This window comes from Cottoperca gobio, chromosome 16, assembly GCF_900634415.1.
Source record: "Cottoperca gobio chromosome 16, fCotGob3.1, whole genome shotgun sequence".
In the NCBI taxonomy this organism is placed as follows: Eukaryota; Metazoa; Chordata; class Actinopteri; order Perciformes; family Bovichtidae; genus Cottoperca; species Cottoperca gobio.
Genome location: NC_041370.1, coordinates 11453924 through 11477296, shown reverse-complemented (window position 1 = coordinate 11477296; position 23373 = coordinate 11453924). Strand labels below are relative to the sequence as shown.

Genomic DNA, 23373 nt, shown 5'->3' with positions numbered 1-23373 from the left:
GTAATTCCAAAACAGAGATTTGGAGTAGATCGTATTGCATGTAGCCTACTGCCGAAAGGTGAGCAAAAAGCATGACTATGCTTAAATAAATAAAAAAGAGAAATTGGTTGGAAGTAAGATTATTGTCATAAATAGAAATTTAGTCCCCCTAAATTTAGACTCCAGAGACACCAAAACTAAATTCTTAAACATGATTTATTTAATTGATTTTTCTAGTTCGTCAGTTATTTGTGCAATTACATTATTAAAACAATCATAATAACCCTAACACAATGGTTGATATTAAAAAGTGTGGCACACTGCTAGGAATAATGTTCTTCTGAGAAAATCTAATTTTAATTTACATAAAAGTAAGTAAGTAAATGGAGTTTGTCTAAAAATGCTGAAATCAGCCTTTAAAACTTCCCAACATGTTTTAATTGCCAGCTGCTGTGTTGGAATTATTCTCATTTCCAGTTGCATTTTCCTGAACGAATCTGGCACATATATCCCACAATTGTCTAACAACATGTGTATTTTTATGTAGGTCCAAATCTAGCTGCAATTTAAAAATGTATAAGGATTGTGCAGCCTTGTATTCACCTTCTGAATGCATTATTTAGTTAATACTGTGCAGCTCAGCTTCAATTTGTGTATTTAGCTCACAGTGACCCAGTAAATCTCATCCCAACTGCTTTAGCAACACTTCAGTACAGGCGAGCCTGTAGTAGTAGATGTACCTACAGTAGTACGTTCACACAACATTTGTAGGCAGACTTGATTGTGTGCATAGTGTGACTCGATTAATATGCATTTTTTTAACTGAACAAAACATAAACTCCATCCTCACTCACATCGTTGTTTCTCCATCCCGTCTTTTTCAGTGGTTGTACACAGTCTCACCACTTGAGGGTGATATAAAGCCACGGTTTGAACTTCATTTTCAGGTCGGTTTAGGGAGTCATTTTCTAGGCTATCATCCATCTTTTTCACCTTTCACAGAAAGCCACTTTCCAACTGATGCAGTGCAGTATGTAATATTTTGGACTATTGAACTATATGACTTTCAGTGAAGGACTTCCGTCACTTCGGTGCACTTGTGTCGTATTTAGGAATAACATCTGATGGGAGCCTGGTCTATTATGAGTGTACTACTTAAACCGTAGTTCAGAAATACAGAATAGATCTGTATCTAATGATGGATCATTACTGTGCCCTGTGTAGGAATAAACATTACACAATTCACAAATGCCTTTGACTCATGAAGGGAAATTAATACGTTTACACTTGCTCTGTGTCCAGTCATCATCATCCTAAAATCTTCTCAATACTTAATGTCATGAGTCAGCCCATTTCGTCGAGACCAGCAGTAAACAGAACATTAACATTAGAATCTTATAATCTATAGAAATCATAATGACAGAAGTGACAACCACATCCCTAGAAATACATGTCATATGTAATATTTAATGGTTTTGTAACAGATTGTGCAAATAGTAGACAATCATATTTAATGTTTCATCACACACCATTACTCACAAAGAAAGTTTGTGGAGTGCTGGTTTTGCTTAAATTGATCATTTTAAATGTGAATATTTTTGAGAAAGAAATAACCTAAATTGATTGAATATATAATAAAAACAAGTTATTTTAATTGTTCAGTATTTGGCCAAAGAGTTACCAAAGTTAAAAAAATGATGTTAGTTTCAGATCGTTTTGGATAAGGCCGAGAAACTTTGCTGTTCGTGTCTGTGTCCTGTAGGTGATGCTGGTGTTACACAATCTGAAGCAGACTAAATGTGTAAATAGACAATAATGTCTGTTAGAGAGATCAAAGGCTAACTGACACACACACACACACACACACACACACACACACACTTTTTCACTTTGAGGTCCCATGTATTTTGTAGCATGTGTGCATTAATGCGAACCCTTACATTTACATTGTGTAGTGTGCAGGTCTATAGAAGATCCATTTGTGTGTTTTTTGTATCATATGTGTGTGTACATACAAGAGTGTGACCTTTAACCCTTCCTCACTTCACAGTTTCTCTCCGCAGACACGAATCAACCTGATCAATCGCTCCTCTTGATCTCGACCCGCCCAATTATCCCTCGTTTATCCTTCTATTATTTCCACTTCTACCATCCGACCCTCTCTCTTTCTCTCTCCTTCCCAATTACCATTCCGTGTAGGGGGCAATGCTTGCTGGGTAATGAGGGACTCTGGGTGTAGCAATCTTATCTTAATAGCCTTAAAGGGCCACTCATTAACACAAACACTCACTCTGTCTCTCTCTCTCTCTCAGACACAGACACACACACACACACACACACACACACACACACACACACACCCATCCACACACATCTGTCCCCGCACATCATGCCATAGAGAGAGGTGGAGTGACGGAAAGAGAGAGTGAGCAGGGGACATGATGGAAGCAGTAGGAGAGAAAGAGAGAGAAAGAGACAGGAGAGAAGAAGGGGATAGTGTGAGAGAAGCGATGAGGAGAGGGTGAGGCAGGCTGGATAGGGGGGGGGTTCTGGTAAATGTCAGCGGTGTGTCTCCTGGGCCTGAGAGATGAGTTAGTGACAGAAGAACAATGGCCGCTGGATCCATTCAGAAACACAGCTGCTATGAATGCATGCCTGGATCTGTCTTGTGCTTAGCCATCAACCTGCACTTGTAAAGGCAGAGCTAAACACATACACGCACATACTGTAAACACACACTAATAGAAAAGTGCATGGCTGGCACACATCCAGTCACCCACAATTGAACGCCTGGACACACAAGTTAAACCCTGGATGTTATGGAGGATCAGCAGCGCTGTGGATGGCTTAGTCAGGGCTGTCAGTCAATAACAGCCCCTGTAGACTCGTGCGGACTGGCCCATCGAACACACGTCCTGTATACTCATATCTACTGTGCCACTGCTTCTTCTCTTTCAAGGATAAAGCGGGCAAGATTCTTTATTTCTCTTATTTACAACAAATCCTATGAAAGGACCAAAACCAAAACATTTATTGATCCTGCCAACAGTATTCTTTGTGTCGCCAAAGCCTGATATCGCTTTTTCTCCTCTGTGCCATAGAAGTTGTTGTCCAAAAACAAAACAGAAATTACATGTTCAAGAGTGATGTGTACACTAGGCACTGGAAATGATATCCGAGTTAATCTCAAATACAATATTTTCAAAGATCCCAGGGTATTTTAAAAACTGATTCTTAGCTTTGTGGCTCAATTGTAATGGTAATACACGAGAGTCACAACTGGGGCTATCCCACATACTCACTAGTGCATCAAATGTGTATTTGTTGACAATACATGTGCTATTTACCTCTGTTTGAGCAACTTTTGTTAAAAAAAACTTCAACTCCCAGCTGTTTTAAGAAATGAATAAACCCTTTTTCTAAAATTATCATTTTTATTTGTGACCTATTTAAAAAAAAGTTTTCTTCTGTATTCATTAGTAAAAGGTTTTGAAGCTGATTGTATTGAGAGACATTGCTGGTGGTGTTTTAATGGGAATTGTTAACAATAAGTAAAATAGAGAACACATTTAACCTTATTCTTTAATCCAGGTGTGCCTCCTCTTTGCCTGTATATCTCCTGCAGTTAAAATACCACACCTGTCTTATTCCTTTTGTTCTGTTACTATATGGCTAAAAGAGGTAGTAGAAATGCAGAGGTATCATTTTATTCCATAGAGCTGCAGAAATAAACCTGTCTTATTTTGGCATCTAAACTCCATGTTAGATACCTCCCACCTCATTCTCTATCAGAGAGTGGCTAGATCACTTATCGACTCACCCCCTCGTATAACGGCAAGCTATTACCTGAGTCTCTAACCCTCTCACACACACAAACAATCATAAAGCAGGTCTGTGATCTAGCTGCAGCCCCATTACCTCCAGGGCTTCATTTAGGAGTTGTCAGAAATCACTTTACTCACAGAGGACAGTAAACACTATTGGCATGTTCTTCTGCCTGCAGATCAAATGCACCTACACCCCAACCCTCCCATCTTCACACCCACAAAGACACCAAAAAGACGTACCTCCTTACTGGTGTATGCTGTTACACTTATTGGGTAATACTCTGTAAGAGTGGGATGTGAACAAAAGCATGTCTGTATTTGTCTTAATTGCATACCTCTATTGGTTTGTGCAGTTTGTCTGTTGGGGTCTCTGTGTACCAAAGGCTGAAAGCTTCCATTGTGCTGATGAAATGTTTGCTTTAGAGATAAGGAGGCACAGATGAGACATCGATCAGCACTCATTAAACACCTCCAACTGTGGTGACACACATTCAAATGCACACACTCAGCCACATGGACACGTACAGCTGACAAACACAGGAAATATTATTTAAGCTCTGAATGTATTAGATCTTACACCAGCCTTTCATACATTGGTCTCCTGCCATGTGAGTGACTTTAAAAGCTTGTATTGACAGCTGACTTAAAATGCTTGTTGTCAGTAGACTTATCCATTAAGCTGTGACACCGCTCTCTCTCCATATAGACACGCCGACTGGCCAGGGCCTTAAGCAGTGATTATGGTGTTGGGCAGTGGGAGCTGGGGGCTGTACCGTCATTAGTCTGGTTAATCAGAGCCTTGCTCCAGGTTAAGCTCCGCAGCCTCAAGAGACAGGCTGATGAGCTGAGAGCCGTGCCCAGCCTGCAGTTCTCGGGTCTGGGCTCCAGCGGCTCCCCTGGCCCTTGTCTGCTCCAGCCAGTAATCTATAACTCTCCCCTGGAGCACCACGCCGAGGCTCAGCCTCCTGGACAACACTGACACACGATGCATGGTAATGAGACACACACAGAATGACACACTGTCACACACACCTGTTAGCCCACACGCACACTTCCCACTGATACAGTGTTAGCAATCATCACTTAGTTTCTATGAGTTTGCTCGGCTTGGCTTCCAAGAGCAGTGCATTATGCTCAACAGTTCTCCAAAAACAAGCAAATCCCTCTGTGTTTTACCAGTTAGCAGTGACCTTGACTTAATGACCGATGTGATTCGACATCTAAATGCTTAACTACCCCTGTCCATGGGGCGCAATAATAACCAGCTCAGTAGAATGAGTGTATAATGACCACAGGGACTGTTGGGTTTTCAAACAGGAATGACCCAAACACACACACACACACACACTCATACATAGACCGATTCTCATGGGGCCACGAGGGTCTCAGCTCAGCAGGGACCCTCCAGAAACATGTATCTGAGCCAGGCCTGCCATTGGCCAACGTCCTCAATCCAAGCGTCCCCTGTGAGCTCATTAGCCCCAATATAACCACTTCCCTATGTCTATTTTACATGCTCCATCCATCGCCACCCTGCCACACACACACACTCTCCACCAGGATCGGATGGATAGTTGTGTGTGTGTGTGTGTGTGTGTGTGTGTGTGAGAGAGAGAGAGAGAGAGAGACTGCAGGAGTGCATGTGTGTATGTGTGTTTAAAGGACAAGGAAGGTCGTACAGCCCCCAACATTTTTCAGTGGACTTTGCAGACCCTAGTAGAGAAAAGTGGGCGGGAGGCAGAATGAGAGGACAATTTTCTGGGTGAAAAGAAAGAGGTTAAGAAGTGTGTTTTCAGGTGATGAAGTGGACAACCAGGTTTCAGTTCATGGCCCCTGTACTGCTCTCTTTTATGCTGTGTGACCCAGATGGGCGGCGAGGGAGAAAACGAGGAAGGAGGAGGCAGAGAAAGATAAAGAAAGAGGCTTTTCATTGAAAAAATTACTGTATGCTGCAGACACAGGAAGGACCCCAGAGAACCGCAGAATAGGTTGAGACAACAAAGAGCCCCATCATTAGTTTAGTGAATGGATCTGTCCATCTATCCCTTTTATCTCCCGCAACTCTCTTTTTTTCAGCACCTCTTCCTCTCTTAATCAGCCTCTCATTGTGCCATTAGCTGAACCTGTAGTCTTAATCAGAGGCTTGGCACAGACATCATCGCTACCCACTGCCCTTCTCACACACCTACACACACGCGCACAAACACTAAATAAACACATTTTAATGCGACACCAATCATGTCATCCACTCAATGAGCCCACCTCCCCTCCCTCTTGTAGCCCACAACCCAAACATAAACACATTGGAAGCCAGTCCCTTCCTTCCATCAGTCAGCCAACACACCGTCTAAAAGTATGTGTGTGTGCATGGCTCTTTGGTGTGAATTCCGAGGGGAAGTAAAACGATTTTAACTCAGTAACCCGAATCACCTCCTATCCCAAATCTCTGCTGCATGAATACTGTATCCACACACACACACACACACACACACACACACACACACACACACACACACTATTGATAATGGCCATTACCATATTTATGATCATTGTCAGCCTCTTATTGTTTGCGCGCTCCATTAATCTTCATCTGCTGCCTGCCGACTGACAGCTCAATCTAACAGGCCATCACTGGGCGCACACACACACACAACAACACACACACACAATGCATAGTTGTACATAATGCATTCTTGCATCAACAATTGAGGGGCATTGTCTCACACATGCAGACACACACACACATTTGGGCAGACAGCATGATTGACATTCACCCCTGTGAGTGTTATCACCGGAGGTTATCCTCCCCAGCTGTGTGGGGGTCTGCTCAGCTTCTCCAGTGCAGATCTGTGGAGTTGTACCCGGAAGCAAGTGTTAGTTCCTTCTGGGCCATAGGTGGGCGATGGTACCCCTTGATCAGGGTGCAGCAAGCCAGCCTCTCTCTCTCTGTACGTCTGGCTGCACAAACACCCCAAATGTGCACCGTTGTCAATCCCAACCCTCCATCCTCATCATTAAAGACCCCTTCCTGTGGTTGCCTTAAGCCAGTCCCCACCGGAACTACACCAAATGTACCCCTCAGGCCAATGTCTGTGAAGAAACAAACACTCCTGAGGGCGAAAAGTATGAAAATCTGAAAAGATGCACCAGGTAAGAGCACAGCAGAAACCCCCAGGTTACTAAACAGTGCCCGAGTGTGAGCGTGTGTGTGCGGGTGTGTGTTTGGTTATTGTGATGACAGCATGTGATTGTGTGTGCGCAAGTGAGTGCTTGTGTAATGTGCACTCAAATGTTAATGTGTTTGTTTAAAGCCAGGTATGACTGACTGACTCACAGCTGATTACTGGCTGAATGAGTGCTGGAAGCGAGCCAAGTTCAATGGGAGGTCTAAACCCCCCTCCCCCCCCCCTTCTTGCATTAGCCCGCTGCTCCAGAAAGAGCAACCATGGAGCCAGGATATATGTGTGTGTATATCAAGACTAGGACAAAAACTTACGATAGCACATGAAAGCAGAAAGATCACCGTGTAATATTTGAAATACAAAGCGCTTTTGACTTGTTTTAAAGAAATAGTCCAATATTTTGGGAAATAAGCAGATTCACTTTCTTTTTTAGTTTGATAGGAAAATTGATAACGTCAAAGATGATAATCAGACTGAATTGCCATTTTGTTTCACTTCATTCGTTCAGCCTTCATTCGTTCTTGTAAGGAATGGGATTCAAGAGTTATTCCTGTGTGTGGAAGACTTGTGCAGCTGCGTTCATCTCATCTATTAACATGTTTGTTGTAAATGAGAGCACCAGTAAAATATCTGGAGTTAAGATTGCAACCAGGTAACAATGCGATAATATCAAATAATATTCACAGACCCTAAAATGCATCGAAAAGATAAACATTAGAAGCACTGCATTGCTTTGTGGAAATGTGGATTTCATATTATCAATAAGTTACATATTTGTGTCAGGACAGAGTGTGCAACCCAAGTTGTTTACTTTAATTGTTATATTGTGTTATATCTTATCTGACAGCACCACATCAATGCTGGTGGACATTTACATTTGAAACAAGACTCCTTACATTTTTTATGGATCAACCTCCTGTGAATTAGATGACGTCTGATGTATGAAATCTATGGACTCGTTTATCTTTAAGCTATAAGATGTTTAAACTACAACGCGCAGGGTAGAACAAGTCGTAATGCTTCTCTTTCCTGGGCCATAAAGCTATTTTTTATAGAGGCTATCTATAATATTCCACTATCGGAGAGTATAGAAGTTTTATTGTGATCTCCCACGGAGAGAAGAGTTTTATGTAGCTTTAGTAAATCATTCCTTTCCTTTGTGATATTAGCTCTTTATACTGTTTTTCCACTGTGAGTATAAGAGTTGTGCAGTGTTAACATTTATGAGGTGTAAGCTAATATATTTGAATAGTTTATGGTAGCAGTAAAGAGTGAAATACATAATTTGCTAACATGTACCATGTAAAACAGCTCTTAAAGATGAGCTGTGAATACAAATGCAGATTTTCTATTGTTTAAGTATATTCGATCATTCATGACCAGGAAGGCTCTTTCTCCTCGCTGCATTTATCCAACAGTAAAACTCCTCCTACTCCTGTCTCTTGAGCAAAGTGTTAAAATATTTGAAGAGATAAGATAATAAGAAAGGCAATGGTTTGTTACGCTAATATATCTTCACGCATCACAGAAAAATGTAAGAATATAATCTTGTAGGTCCAGAATCAGATTTGTATTGCTCACTGATTACGTTGGATACATGCAAGAAGTTTTTGATAAATTAGGCTGAAAGAACATTTAAACCTAATTAATCTGGTGTACAATATGATACATCTAACTGTACTATAAAATCACAGCTGAGTTATGGTTCAGCAGTGCTCCACGCAGACATTACAATTTGTACTTTTGTTCCGCAACACAATCATTCAAAAAGCAACCTAAGAATGTCACTGTGACGTGACAATAAAGCTTTGAATCTTGAATGAAAGACTGTTTTGAGTAAGAAATATTAACATAGGGTGGTTGTAATGTTGCATATCTTGTTTTTTTTTAATCTTTATTTATAATTGTGGTTACTTTTTAAGCCACATAGTAAATTCTGAATTATGTTAAAAAAATGTTTTGTGGAGGCCTGTACATTCATGATGATCTTGATATACATATATATAACATATATTTTGTATTTTGTCACATGACTAATCAACGGACTACAGTATTATAATAAAGACATCAGAAACACCCTGATGAACGCAAGGAAAAGGTAACCACTAAATAAAACATGGTAGCATATAATAGACTTGAGTGACGTCTTGGTTCATTTGAGTAATATAAAGGTGAACTGCTAAAATAAATTAAAGTCTTATTGTAACTTTTAATTCTTATACATGTCTTGCAACTGGAATTAAATGTAATGGGAAAGTTTTAAGAGAAATGGTTTTATTCCCATTTTGTTTGTATTACATTTGCTAAAATGTTAGAAAAGATTCTTTGTTAAAACAAATCCTCCAATACAGTATACGTACATCTGTGTAACACATATCATACTCTGCTCTAAACACCATCCACTGCTTACATTATGTTTAAATCTCATGTACATTTCTCTGTTTCAGGGCGATGGGTCCATGACCTGGTTAGTGTGCCGGAGGTTCAGACTGAGTTTCTCTCATCATCAGCTGCATTTAACCCATGATTAACTCCCAATCATATGGCGTGATTAAAAGTCTGAGTAAAAATATTCCATACATATTTAATATTCCACTAACAAGGAAACCAGCTCCCAAACTGCCAACAAAATAGATATATACCCATAACACGCACACACTCTCACATACATCTCTCCTTTCCTCGCCTGAAAACACACACCTAAACATTTCACGGCTATCTCCCCCACACCCCGGTGCTGGCTAGGTGAAATTAGAAAACCAACCCCGCGGTCTCATTAATTAATTAAACACCATGTGCCGGTGGCACCTGGGTACCGGTTATCGCTGCCACTCAGACACACCGTGATCTCAATAACCACCCCTCCCCCCCCCCCCCCACAGGGCACTGAGAGGGGGGGGGGGGGGGATTCTTCTTTTGCAACTTTGAGGTAAAGTCAGTTTCCTTAAAAGAGGAAACAGGTAGAGATAGAAAAAAAGACTTCAGACGCCATATTTCTGTGTAGGCAGTAAACTGGGACACATTTACACTGAATGAAGTCTGTTTGTGGGTTTTTCCCTCCCTCACAGGCTCCGCAGGGCCTTTTTTATCATCTTGCCTAGCGGGGCTCCTAAATCACTGCAGCAAAGCCCTCCTTCTCATCTTACTCTTAATACCTCTGCATGTGGACACACTGCAGGAAACACACGCACACACACATTGCTGCTTTTGCATTTTAAAAACTGCCTTTATATATTTTGTGTAGCTAATTTCTGTGAGTTCCCCTTCTTTATTTAAAAAAAAGATTAAAGAAATGTATAATCTGTGTCGTGTGCGCTCTGGAAACACCGTCTTTTTATCCTTTTTATAAATCTAACTGTTTCATAAAAGGGTTTCAAAAGCTCAGTAATGTTTCATCCATAATTACTTCTAGAACAAAAGTTAAATATGAAAATGACACATATTGAGTTTGGATGAGGTCATGAGGGAAAATAAATGTGGCAGATTTGCTCTATTTTATATAGAGCTATGTTACGTTATGTTGAGCTATGCTATGTTTTTATCACGTTTTTATATCTTGTGTGAGGTCACGACGTGTCGTTTGGTCTTTACATGAGCTCACAGAGCAGATTCCTAACACTACCTCCAAAGGGCAATCAAGTATCTTATTTTGAATCTAATTTTTCATGTGAAAGATTATCAACGATTAATGCCAAACAAATGTCACAAACATATAGAACTGGGATTTCTTATCCAGAACCTACACATATAAATATATAAAGTATATATACAGTATTATTCTATTTGCTCAGGATCACTAACATACATTGACTGAGGTGTATCACTGTGATATTCCAAACGCTAGACCTTAGTATCTACTTCAAATTAAAGCAAGGCCACCTGCACTAATTGGATCTATAGGGACAAATAGTTTTCAGTTCTGAAAAACAAGCAGCATCGCTTCTGCAGTTTCTTTGCATTTCAGCTTTTCAAATTGACTGAAGAAATGTCTGAATCAATATGAGAAGTGGGAATTGAAAACTCAATGCAGGTTAACCACACTTTTTAAACAAACTGAAGCAAATATCAGAATAATTTAGTCTTAGTCTGTGTCACCCTGAACCTGATAGAATAATAAGAGCACATATTAGATGAATAGGTAACATATTAGGCTGCCTATCATCTTGAAACAGTTAGTCAAGGCCATCTGCGACTATTGAAGGCGTTTTTATTACACAACCTGGTTACAGCGTCCCGATAATTGACAAATACACTTCAGTTGGTCTGTCGACCTCTACTCACAGCAACAATGGACCTTTTGGGAAACTGGAACAGCTTATTTTCCCAAATGGCATGGCGACAGGTGAGCATTTTATAATATATCCAGAAATATTTTAATGGATGTAGCAGTACCTACAGTCCTGACTAGGTATGTGGACGTTTGTGTGCTGACAGCGGTATACGTAACATTTTGTGAAAGAAAAAATCTGATAACTCTAATTTAATGTGATATTCTGTGTGATTCTCAACATGAGGAATTCCACACCATATTGTTGTTCCATATTGAGTGTTGTTACTTCAAGATCTTCATCACTGCTGTAGATCTGCTTTGTTCTCACAGATTGCTCCCCTAAAAATCATTGCCAAATCATTTTATTTTTTGTAAATGATTTCCCATTTTAATTCTGTGAGGAGCTCAAGGGGGGAGAAACATTGTGTGTGTGTGTGTGTGTGTGTGTGTGTGTGTGTGTGTGTGTGTGTGTGTGTGTGTGTACTGTGCGCTGCTCTAACCTTTCCTTCTTTCCCCCTTCAGATTGATCAGAGTGTGTCCGCAGCAGAGATTGGAGATTTGATTGAGTTTGCACATCAATTGTCAGGATTTTCTCTTTGGGGTGTTTATATTGGAGATGGTTGTGTTATCCATTTTGGAGTGGGAGGTAGGAAATAATGACATTGCATATGTAGAACTTAAAAAGTGTTAATCAGAAGACTAAAATGTACCAGATTTATTTTGACTTTGCACATTCTTACCGTATTTTCCCCGTTACTGTAAGATGAGAACATGACACAGAGAGCCTGCCGCAGCTTCCTTCAACTAATGGCTCCAAAGTCAAAAGGTGATCGTGTTCTGAGGAATACCAGAATCTGCACACAGCGCATCACAGAGATCAAAGTGCCTGCAGGAACTCGCATCCGGGTCAACAACAACAAGCACAACCTGGTCCCATCTCCACAGGAGATGATGCAGAATCGCTGTGAGACTTTTCTGCACCAGGAGTTCAAATACGACATGATGAACTTCAACAGCGAGCATTTCGCCACCTTTGTTCGTTACGGCCATGCTGTGTGCAACCAGGTTGGTTCAACGACTGTGTGCTGTGTTAAATATTAGATCTATATCCAATCAGCTTATGATTTAATGTCCCAATTATGTTACATTTTTTTTTTTTTTTAAGATTGCCTCTAAGAAAAACATTGATGTGGATACAACTCAAACTCTGCACATGATAATGGAGCAACGGACGGAGACAGAAACTTAAGATCTTCTGCAGTGCCTCCCAAGTACATCTGTCACACTGGCTTTGGTAATGAGCAAAAATAAAACTCTTTCGCTGCTACATTGTCTGAGAATGTTTCATTTAACAACTCAAGGCACAATCTATGAATGAAAAGAAAAAAAAGGATGGCACAACATAAACAACATTTCTGTGCCTCCACGCTCAAAAATCCTTAACAAAGTCTATTAAAGGGCCAAAAAAAACTTACCAACAAAGCAAACCCCATAAGAGTCAGGAAAGTATGTGTCCTCTTGTTTATTAAGACTTCAAGAATGTCAATAAGAGCATTTCTATACAGTAGGAGGGCTGAGGAGGCCAGCTCGAGACACAATGACCTTCTGCTATTCTCCTCGTTGATAATGACCCAGACAAAGCCACACTGCCCATCAACCAGACCTCTAATAAAGAACACTCTCTATCATCTGCTAATAACCTCCACACAGCAGCAAGAGTCATGAACAGGCCAGCAATTTCTGAATGCGAGGAGGGGAACAAAGCTCTGGGCGGACAGGAAGTAGTGGAAAGCATCCTGTTTATCGATCTGGGACTGTGCACTGCCTGATGGCTCATGGTGGTAACTACATTCTTCTTCTTCGTCCCCCAAACACACAAAGACAAAGACTAGTGTAGCAAAGCAAGGGGGCAAAAAAACAAAAAATACACTGTGCAAAACATTTCACTCTAATAATCAATCCTTTTGGTAGGCTCTTGGTTGCGGCGCTGCTACACATATACAATTATACAATCACACACACACACACACACACACACACACACACACACACACACACACACACACACACACACACACACACACACACACACACACACACACACACACACACACACACACACACACACACACACACACACACACACACACACACTTTTTCCAGAGATATGGTAGGTAAACTTGTTACTCTTTTCTTAATTGGTATAGAGATTCCATTCTTTTCCTCCTCTCAGCAACCCCTCCAGGGGAATGCTGATTAATTGTCCTCCGAGACCTCAAAATAGCCCCCCCTCCCGCCTCCCTGCACATTTACACATACATCTTCTGTTAGAGGACATCCACTTCACCTCACTGCAGACCCCAGTCGTCCACAGACAATTCACAGTTCAGTAGAGGATCATTTTTCAACCCGTCTCCTGCCTCTCCTCATGCTTTCCCATCACTGGCTCAGCCTGACAATGTACCCATAGAGCTGGTCTGAGAAGGCCTGAAGAGAGAATTTATCTTCTACCCTCTTCCTCCCAGCTTGTCCCATGTCCACGCGGAGCTGCGGCTCCCTCACAAGCCTCTCCATGGCCTTCGAGAAGGCATCTGCCCGTGGCTCGCACAGGAAGCCCGTCTCCCCGTCTGCCACACTCTCCAGGGGGCCCCCAGAATTCACCGCGATAACAGGGCAGCAGCAGTACATGGCCTCCACAGGAACGATCCCAAAATGCTCTCTGCTTGGGGTGTACAGCACGGCTGCGCTGCCCCGCAGCAGCGCCACCTTCAGTGAATCAGAGGGCGAACGTAGGAAAGTGACGCAGTCCTCCAAGTGGAGCTGCGCTGCTAGCTCTTTCAGTTCAGTATAATGTTGAACATTCTCAGTAACTCGGTCATCGTAGCCCCCCGCCACCACCAGGTGAATACCTGCTCTCTGTCCTGGGGGAAGGCTGCTCCTCAGGGCTTCAAAAGCTTCCAGAGCCAGCCCCAGATTCTTCTTTCTCTCGTATCGGTTCAGAGAGAGAAACAGGCAGGTGGTCCCCTCGGGGAGCAGCCCTTCCAGGCCTTGTGCTTCACTGGACTGCTGGTCAAAGGTACGCGTGTTGAGGGAGGGATAGAGGACATCTGTCTGGACTCCTCTTAGACCACGAAAGGTCTCGCTGAAGATGCCTGCAGTGAACTGGCTGTTTACCAGAATCTAAAGGGGAAGTACAGAGAGATTATTTCATAAGGACCTCACATATAGCACAGGCGTTTTAAATCCATATGAGTTGGATGACAGCCTGCAGTCTTTGATTATTAAAGTCTAGACCTAAATCGAAATGTCATTTTATTTTCTATCAGGGCCCTGAGCTTTTACAACAGCGGAGATCAGGCTGTATCACATTTGAAATATTCACTTTAGTTTATTCAAGCTGTTGAAAGTAATATACCTTGCCTTGTATTTTGATGTATTCTATTACAGTATAGTTTTAGCAGTTATTAAGAGTCAAACTCTGTCTGAAAGGGAAACTACACTTCTCTTAACCTGTTAAACACAATCTGGGTGAAATAAATGTAATTATGAGCAAACAAACTCTTGTTCTCCAAACTTCAACCACTGGGCTATAAAAACAACAATTTCCTTCAAGGCAGTCTTTACCTTTGATAGCATAGCGCTGAATATTCCAGTGATTTAGCAATATTGTTTATTATATGCATGATCTAGACCGAACGTTGGGGTCGACTTTGCTCCATTTAGAATTAATGTGTTGGATTTTTGACTTTTTTGCACTTTGTAGTTCTCTCCTCACCTTTCCTCCGCTCTGTCTCTGACTGTAAGTGTGTGTGCATGTGTGTATTGGGAGCGGAGCCCCGCCCTTCACAAAACAGAGCAGAGAATGTGAATGCTCAAAGCAATGCAGTAAACACGGAAACGTGCACATAAAGTGTTTAGTTTATTTAATAAAAGCGCACCTGTTCAATGTGAAAAATGAGTTGTGATTTGGCGCTATATATATATATATATATATATATATATATATATATATATAAATTAAATAAAAACACCTTGAATTTCGGGGGGGTGTGGGATTCCGTTGGGGGGCAGCGTCTCAGACTTGTTCCTTTGTTGGCTGCTCGTTTTCCGTTGGAACACTTAAGAGTGCAAATTGTTTTGCATTTCTGAGGCTGCTGTGTTTAACACCAATTAAAGTTTGAATGTCTGACCCGTTTCTGATTGGCTGCAGTCTATGACATCAATTTAATTTTGAATCTCAAACTTCTTACCGTTGCATTTGTTTAATCTCGTGAATAAAATGTCTATTTACATGGCTTTTTTTGCTCCCTGGGTACATGGTGTATTCAGGCAATTTAAGGTAAAAACAACAATAGCAAAAAAAATGTTTTATATAATATTCATTATTATTTAGAAATGTTATTATGTAACTTCAATCTCAGAGAATTTAAGTTTTTATAATAACATAATATAGCAGCCTAATGATAAGAAAAATAATTTAAATAAATAAGCGGGTGTACTTCCCCCAGATGTGCAGCAATAAATACTAAGAATAATAATCATAATAATACAAATAGAATAATAATCAACATTAAAATTCACAGGAGTCAATTAGCCTACATTTTATTTGATGGGGCGGTAAGGGACCTGGATAATGGATAGGGGGGCACTGGCCCGAAAAAGGTTGAGAACCACTGCTCTAGTGACTGCACAGAAAATCCCTTTCCTGTCTGCAGTGGGCAAAACTAGGAATTAAAATAAAATTGAGAAACATAATCATATTATCCCATTAGTTTTAAAAAAGGATTCTTATTAGACATGCATCGTTTTAGCCCCTGGCTCTCCTTTAGACTCACATTGGACTATCTGGCCATTCTCAAATCTGTGCATAAAACCAGAGCATTTACTACCAGGGTCCTTCAAATACTCAGGTCACATCATGAGCATGTTTTGAAAATCACTTACAACTATTTTATTTTATTATTATTTTTAAAATGTATCTAATACCATGCTATATGAATGAGCTTTTACATCTAGATAAGATAAAACTATAATTGTGACACAACACTGATGATCACAACCTGTAGATAGCTACATCTCTCAGCCGTTACTCACCATATCAGCCATGCCAGTAGTGCATTCCTCAAGCCAGTCAATGGGAGCACGGTAAAGCTTCTTCAGGGCCGACTTCCTCTGGGTGAGAAGCTGGTCTGGAAAGTGACAGTAAAACAAAACCTTCTTCCTGACACGGGACAGTCGCAGCACCGGGATACACACTGACACCTGGAATGAATTGAAAGGTGTATGAACAAAAATGAACCGGCAAAACACATCCTTTATGTAACATTTGCATAACATTTCGAATGATCCTTTCTTCCGCTCTGTGTGTGTCAGCTAAATTAACTGTAATGTGTGTGTGTGTGTGTGTGTGTGTGTGTGTGTGTGTGTGTAACGTCTTCTGCCTCCATTTATCCATTCGCTACAATATGTTGGATTCATGTTAATGTGTATTTAAAGACATTTAAATATGTGGAAAATAAATTGGTTTGAAAAAAATTAGCAACAATAATAATTGTCTAATCAACCAAAACTGTTGCGACCCCCCCTGCAGTACGTCCACGGACCCCCTGTTGAACACCTCTGCTATAAACAATCAAAATTATGTTTCATGACATTCTACAGAAGGGTGACAAATTAAAGGAAAACACAAGTTTCATATTTCAAATCTATCACCTGTTTGTAGGTAGACTTGGCATCCTATATAACCTACATCTCAATCACTTTATCTGCGAGACAAAGGTGATTTGCATATTTGTCTGAAAAGTAGAAAATAAGCAAAGGAGTGTCCATTCATGGCATGGTAAAGGGTAAAGGGTGTGTCACAAAAAGGGAGACATAAAGAGACAGTCCACTGCTTACAATGAAAGCAGACAGAGACCGTTTCCTGTATGACACAACTCACTTGATCACAGAAGATAACATCGTACTCCAGCCCACTGAGGAAGACCAGGTAGAGGGCCACGTAAATCATCCTCAGGTAGGCACACAGGGCATGCAGGTAACCAAACACATTGGTTGGTAGCCAGTCACCCACACATATCTATTGGAAGAGTATAGAAACAATGAAATATTGTGTGTGTGTGTGTGTGTGTGTGTGTGTGTGTGTGTCTCTCTCTCTCTCTATATAATTGACTATTTGGTGTCTTTATTGTGTATCTTTGAGGGACAGTACGTAGTAATGTGTGAGTTAACATACCACAGGCAGTTCTGGGTCCAGCGTCTCAGAGAAGCAGTGCGTTGGGTCGTAATGGGCCGTCCATATCTGAACGTTACATCCCTGAGACTTCAGAGCAACAGCAGCATCGACCACCAGTCGCTCTGCTCCACCAATACCAAGGTCCGGATGGAGGAACACCACCCGCGCCATCCTGCACACAAGAACGAATAAAGTTCAAATTCAATCTCGAGTTTGCAGACAGGGTTAAAGTTAAACATATTGTACACCACTATGTCACAGATGTAGAATGACAGATAAACGGATGAGCACAGATAGCCAGTAGACATAAGTACAAAGTGAATACTCACAACAGCATAAACATTTAAGGGAGTGACTGCCTAAACCTGAGGTACATCGCAGATCTCTCTCAAACACAAGTAAGCAGACTTTAATAAATCTAGTCTATCATGTCAATAAGAGAAACGTTTTAGTGCTGCATTGTTGACAAACGTGAAGAACTTTCCCATGTGGTTCTGTAACAGCCTAATTTAATATATTACTTTTAACCCTTGAAGCACTTCGTGTTATCACTACTACATCTAGTGTAAACCATTGTAGCTGTCATTATTTCCCCATGTGTTCTGAAAACCTCTAGCTGGCACTGAATTTGCGAATAGGAAGACAAACTGGTAGCAAGAACAGAAAAGACACTTTAGCTAGGTAACTGTTTGCTTTGGAAAAAGTTCCTCAGTGTCTTTAGCTAACTGTTGACGTTAAAGTGATAGGATTATGGATGCCAGCCTTTGTAGCTAATGGAATTATGTTTTAGAAAGCTAATTTGGTGGGCAGTTGTGTTTAGTGAACACAACAACATCTCCGTAATCTCATTATAATTCAGTTATGTTTACCTTTGAATCTCTCGACTACCTTCTCCGAGTTTAGAAACCTGTGATTATGCTCGTCCAGACGCCAGTAGCAGTATGAACTGTCATGAAACTCTACCGTTTGGACGCCATCTTGGCTCAAATCATCTCTTGTGGTCAGGCTAATCGCGCTACATGTTTGAGCCACAATGGCGCCAGTTTCCTCAAGTCTGTAAACGGACGCGCTTCCTGTGAGACACGTCTCCTTCAGAAACAAGGCTGACCAAGTATTCGCCTTTCAATTAAAGTACAAGAACACATATAAATTCAATGTAATAAAAACTCAGTTAAAAAATAAATCCGTTTAATGAAAGTAGCACAAAAAACAAGCTTCTTGAGTAATATTGTATTCATTATGTTTGTGATGAACGCGATCAGCCGGTCAGGCTTCTGCTCGGTCTCCTGCGCTGGTCTTGTGTTTTGCAGTCGTGTCCTTTTTAGACAAACGTCAGCTTTGTGAGATCTCTTCACAAGTTTTGACCAATTCACACGCCGACTGTCTGCTGTTCATTTGACGTGGACATCAGTTTTAAGAGGGGCTCAGGGTTTCAACTCGTATCGGGACAAATACATCACAATGGTAAGATTCTCCTCTCCATCTGAAACAGTTACTGGTGAAGGTAACCCGCTCTGTTTTAACCATTTACCGTCAGACCTGAGCTGATGTTCGCTATCTGTTAGTTAGCTTGCTAACGTTAGCTCATCATTTGTGGACGTGGCTCCTTATCGACAACTCAAATTGTCCCAAAACACATAGTTAAAGCTGACCCAGCACTAGATGAGTGAATGATATATGTTTCTGAGCACATTTAGTTTACACTCTGCATGTTATCACTAGAAGTTGAAATCAATGAACGGTGTGGACCACTAACGTTAGTCAAGGCCTTTGCCATCAGTCTCTGACATAAACACACTGTAGAGTTCACAATCAAATGTAACTTAGATATTCAACATACATAGTGTAATCTCTTCATCTGAAAGTTGTAGGTTCAATTTAGCTGTGAGTGAGTGAGAGAGAGACTGTTATTAATCATAATGTCAGAACAAGGGTATAATAGAGTTGTATCCTGTTTATGTGTAATCATTCTTATGTCTTCCCCTCAGCCTGGACCAGCAGCAAGCGCAACCAATGTGGGGACATCTAGCCGGTCCCCCAGCAAGACAGTGGCTCCCCGTGCAGCAGGCTCCACAGTCAGACAGAGGTACACACACACACACACACACCACAATCTACTAAACTTTGACTCTTTATCCAGTAGACAGATGGGTACACTTTGCCACAGGTGCATACAGATATGCAACAGTGGATGCAGTAACCCAATTCATGAAGATTTTTACGTTTAGAACTTGAGGGCTCACTGAATTGTTCGAGTATGAAAATGATGGGAATCATTTGTTAAAGTCGTCCCAGTCACCAGATTGTAATCCATCTAAACACCTTTTGGACATTTTAGTCAGACTTGTCAGGCAGTTCTCTCGACCACCATCAAAACTATTGCTGTCCTCGACTAAAACAATTCTTGGTCGACCAACACGCGTATGATGTTGTCGACTAATCAATTGACAGATTTAATCAACAGCTCTGTAAAACTGTCATGCAAAAGCACCACTTGGAATCTTATGTTTACCAACAATGTAATAGTGAATTCTTTGGATTGGAAATAAGTCTGCATTAAAAAAAAAGTGACTAATCGACTAAGTGGGGTCAGCCCTAATCAAAACACTACTAAGGTATTTCTTTTTGGAAGAATTTAGTTCATCCCTCCAGTAGAGTTCAGAGACTTGAGAATCCATGCTAAGAAGCATTGAAGCTTTTGTGGCGACGCGTGGTCTTGTAGAAGACATTATATATTTGTTTTTCTATATTTGTCACACATCTATATGTTGACCACCAGTGTAAAAGAAAAGTAGCCATTGAAGACCACTTAACATTAAACACGAGAGATAAGTTATGCGGTCATCTCGTCCTGCACACATTCTCTATAATTATTTTCCAAAATACCCGCAGCATTGACCCCGCCTGCTCATGTCATCATACTGTGAAGATTGATTGATGATTTTCACATAGCCCTTCCACTTATTTTTTGTGTTCCTTGTGTAGATTAGAGCAGCAGATAGATGTTGGGCTGTGGGCTTAATCAGTGTGTAATCAGAGGCTGGCTGTTACCTCTCTTATTATTACCCATTACTATCACCCTCTTCATTACCTCATTAACCTCAGTTTAATCTCATCACACGAGGGAAGCAGCCATGAATCACTCCGCTCTTTCATCAGCAGCTACGGTAGTTGGTTACATTCTGAATACAACGTCCTGGGTTTGATTCCATGCATTTCATAGCCCCCACCCAACCCACATTTCTACCCGGCCCTCTATCAAATAAAGGTTCAAAACAATTAAGTCAATTATGGCAAATATTTAGTTTTTGTTTTGACTGTGGTTGTCTTTGATCAAAATGTTTGGTTTAAAAGAAACTGCTAGATGAGTAAAACTTTCACAAAATTGTGTTTCTTTTCTAATCGTCTTATTTCCTTATAGAATACACGAAAATAGTTTATTTTTGGAAAACATTTTATAAAGAGGCCTTTTAACAGCATAAAATCAGATTGGCATGTCCTTGATAATGAGATATGTTGAATCACTTGACGGTGTTGATATATTTTTGACTTTGTGTGCGTGTTCCACAGGAAAGCCACCAGCAGCGGTACACGCAGCGGTGGCAGGACCACAGGATCGGCAGGCACCGGTGGCATGTGGCGCTTCTACACAGAAGACTCGCCAGGCCTCAAAGTGTAAACCTAAAAGCGGAACACAGGAACTTACACACTCGCAAACAAATTTAGCCTCTGACATTTTTAACGTCCACTCGCAAACACGTACTTAATTGTCAGGGTTTCCGACACTTGCTATCATTAGTGTTATGTGTGTTCATCAGGTAGAATGAGAGGAATGTATAATGGCAGGACATTGGGCAGACGTGCCTCTGTGGTAAAACAAATCGTGTGAGTGTGAGAGAGAGAGGAAAGCACACTTTTAGAAAACTCAACTTCCATAAACTTCTATTCTGCTGCATCCTCGCCCCTAATATTAGAGAAGACGTCCTGTCTCCTGGCAATGGTTGATCGATGGTGCTGTGGTGGTTATTGAGTGTCTCTCCAGCAGTCGAAGGAGGTCAGACTCGCCATACAGTGCTTTATATCGAGTGCGTGTTTGTTCCTGCGTTAGACGCCGGCCTCAAAGCTTCATTAAAGGATGCACTCTGAAAGGTCAACTCAATTACAGCCTTCTGACAGGGAGAGGAGGGGGCCGCTGAGGAGGTGGTTGGCATGGCAATGCTGCTACTTAGTGATGCTCCCCTCCACCCCACCCCCCCACTCAGTCCCTCCTTCAGAGATGAGAGCGCCTCCTTGTTTCCTAAGTTCATCAATAAAATCATGCACTCTACTAAGACTCTCGCTGTGGTTGGGGTTAGAGCAAATGATGGGATTGTGTGTTTGCGTGTTTATCTGAGTGTTGATCAGTTTCTTTGTTGTGACAGTGGCCCGGTGCCAGTGCTGGTGATGAGTCTGCTCTTCATTGCTTCGGTCTTCATGCTGCACATCTGGGGGAAGTACACCCGCTCTTAAACTCCGGCTGATGACCTCTGACCCTGCGCCTCGGCTTCTTAACACATTGGACCTGGACCAAACAACAAGTGAACAACAACCATACTCCCCTGGTTCCCCTCTGCACTATCACTACAACACACACACAGACACACAAACTTCATTTTTCTATGCTACCGTTTCAGTACATGATCTTCATCTGCACTGAAGTTGGTATCCACCTTGTTGCTTTTGCCCCTCCCTGTGTTTTTATGATCTGATGGGGTGAACGGGAAGAAGCCATGCTAGCACACTTCAGATGTAATGTCTGTGTGTATGTGGCACTCCTTCCAAGCAGCAGCTGCGTGAAAGTTCAGTGCAGTACTCATGGACATTGTTGTTTTCAGGCCCGAGCAAATATTTCCTCTTGTAGCCTGAATAGCATTTTTTTTTTTGTTAACAGCATTTGTACAAATGTAATTGTAATATTGTACAATAAAAAAAGTGAAATCTGTGTGTGTGTGTGTATGTGTGTGTGTGTGTGTGTGTGTGTGTGTGTGTGTGTGTGTGTGTGTGTGTGTGTGTGTGTGTGTGTAAAAAAATGTACCCTTATTGTGCTCTGAAATAATATTCCTGTTTTGTGTTTGGGACTTGTTTTTTGAGAAAAGATCTTTCTCACATAGTTTTGGTAGTAATCTCACTTTGAACCTTCTGTAACCTCTACCAGATTATTGAAAACTACATTTTGCCAAAAGGCATTATGAAATCTTTGTTTCAACAAAAATAGCTCTGACAGATTTATATAATGTAATTTCTTTTACATTTAAGTGAGATTGACAGTTTACCTAAAGCTTAATGCTTGGGTTCAAACTAATGCCAGCCACTTGCAATTTATTTGACTGTTTAGGCCATAACTCTCAGTAATCCTTTTTTATTAGTTCAACATTAAATCATAAAACTACATGTATAAAAATCCTATGGTTTAACAAGATTAACACAGCACACGCGTACTCAAAAGCTTCTTATCATGAGAAGCCCAGACTTGTGTGTCAATATACAATATGTGTTTTACCAGCTGCTTTAAACTGAAATTGGACGGAAGTGTTATCTTTTCAATATACATACCTCGAGAGGTTCAAAGGCACCAGCCTCCAGCATGGGCTGCCCCAGGCTTCATCCTCACTACCCGCACTGAGGCATTTTTCTGATGCTCTCAATAATTGGAGACGGGCAATATTAGTTTTTGAAAAGTGGCAAGTAAAGTCTTTGTAGTGTCAGTTATACCAGAAGGCATACAACACACATCAGGAATTGTATCGTTTATGTCTGATGACCTAAACGAGAGGAGGAACATTTATATATAGTCAGCATGTTATATACTAACTATATAATGATTTTTCCTCTTATTCCCAT

At 41.1% G+C, this 23373-nt stretch overlaps 2 protein-coding genes across 2 annotated transcripts; one reads left to right on the top strand and one right to left on the bottom strand.

Moving 5' to 3' along the window:
- Nucleotides 1-12583: 12583 nt before the first annotated feature.
- Nucleotides 12584-18564, bottom strand: alg2 (ALG2 alpha-1,3/1,6-mannosyltransferase). Its single transcript, XM_029451276.1, has 5 exons — nt 18363-18564; nt 17494-17665; nt 17200-17337; nt 16353-16520; nt 12584-14438 (listed from the first exon to the last, which is right to left on the bottom strand). Exons 2-5 carry the CDS (start codon nt 17662-17664, stop codon nt 13698-13700), a joined length of 1218 nt encoding a protein of 405 aa, XP_029307136.1. The 5' UTR covers nt 17665; nt 18363-18564; the 3' UTR covers nt 12584-13697.
- A 236-nt stretch (nt 18565-18800) lies between these two features.
- sec61b (SEC61 translocon subunit beta) lies at nt 18801-22485 on the top strand. Its single transcript, XM_029451277.1, has 4 exons — nt 18801-18957; nt 19482-19579; nt 21064-21168; nt 21915-22485. The coding sequence occupies exons 1-4, from the start codon at nt 18955-18957 to the stop codon at nt 22000-22002; spliced, it is 294 nt and encodes a 97-aa protein (XP_029307137.1). The 5' UTR covers nt 18801-18954; the 3' UTR covers nt 22003-22485.
- Nucleotides 22486-23373: the final 888 nt, after the last annotated feature.

Bases quoted from the DNA above. Each gene is read 5' to 3' on its own strand.
- alg2 (XM_029451276.1), bottom strand. From the start codon at position 17,664: ATGGCGCGGGTGGTGTTCCTCCATCCGGACCTTGGTATTGGTGGAGCA. The intron at 16,521-17,199 runs GTGAGTTGTGTC...AATTCATTCCAG, and splicing joins ATGTTATCTTCTGTGATCAA to GTGTCAGTGTGTATCCCGGT. The intron at 14,439-16,352 runs GTGAGTAACGGC...CTTCCCCTTTAG, and splicing joins CTACTGGCATGGCTGATATG to ATTCTGGTAAACAGCCAGTT.
- sec61b (XM_029451277.1), top strand. The intron at 19,580-21,063 runs GTACACACACAC...CGTGTTCCACAG, and splicing joins GGCTCCACAGTCAGACAGAG to GAAAGCCACCAGCAGCGGTA. The intron at 21,169-21,914 runs GTAAACCTAAAA...TTGTTGTGACAG, and splicing joins GACTCGCCAGGCCTCAAAGT to TGGCCCGGTGCCAGTGCTGG.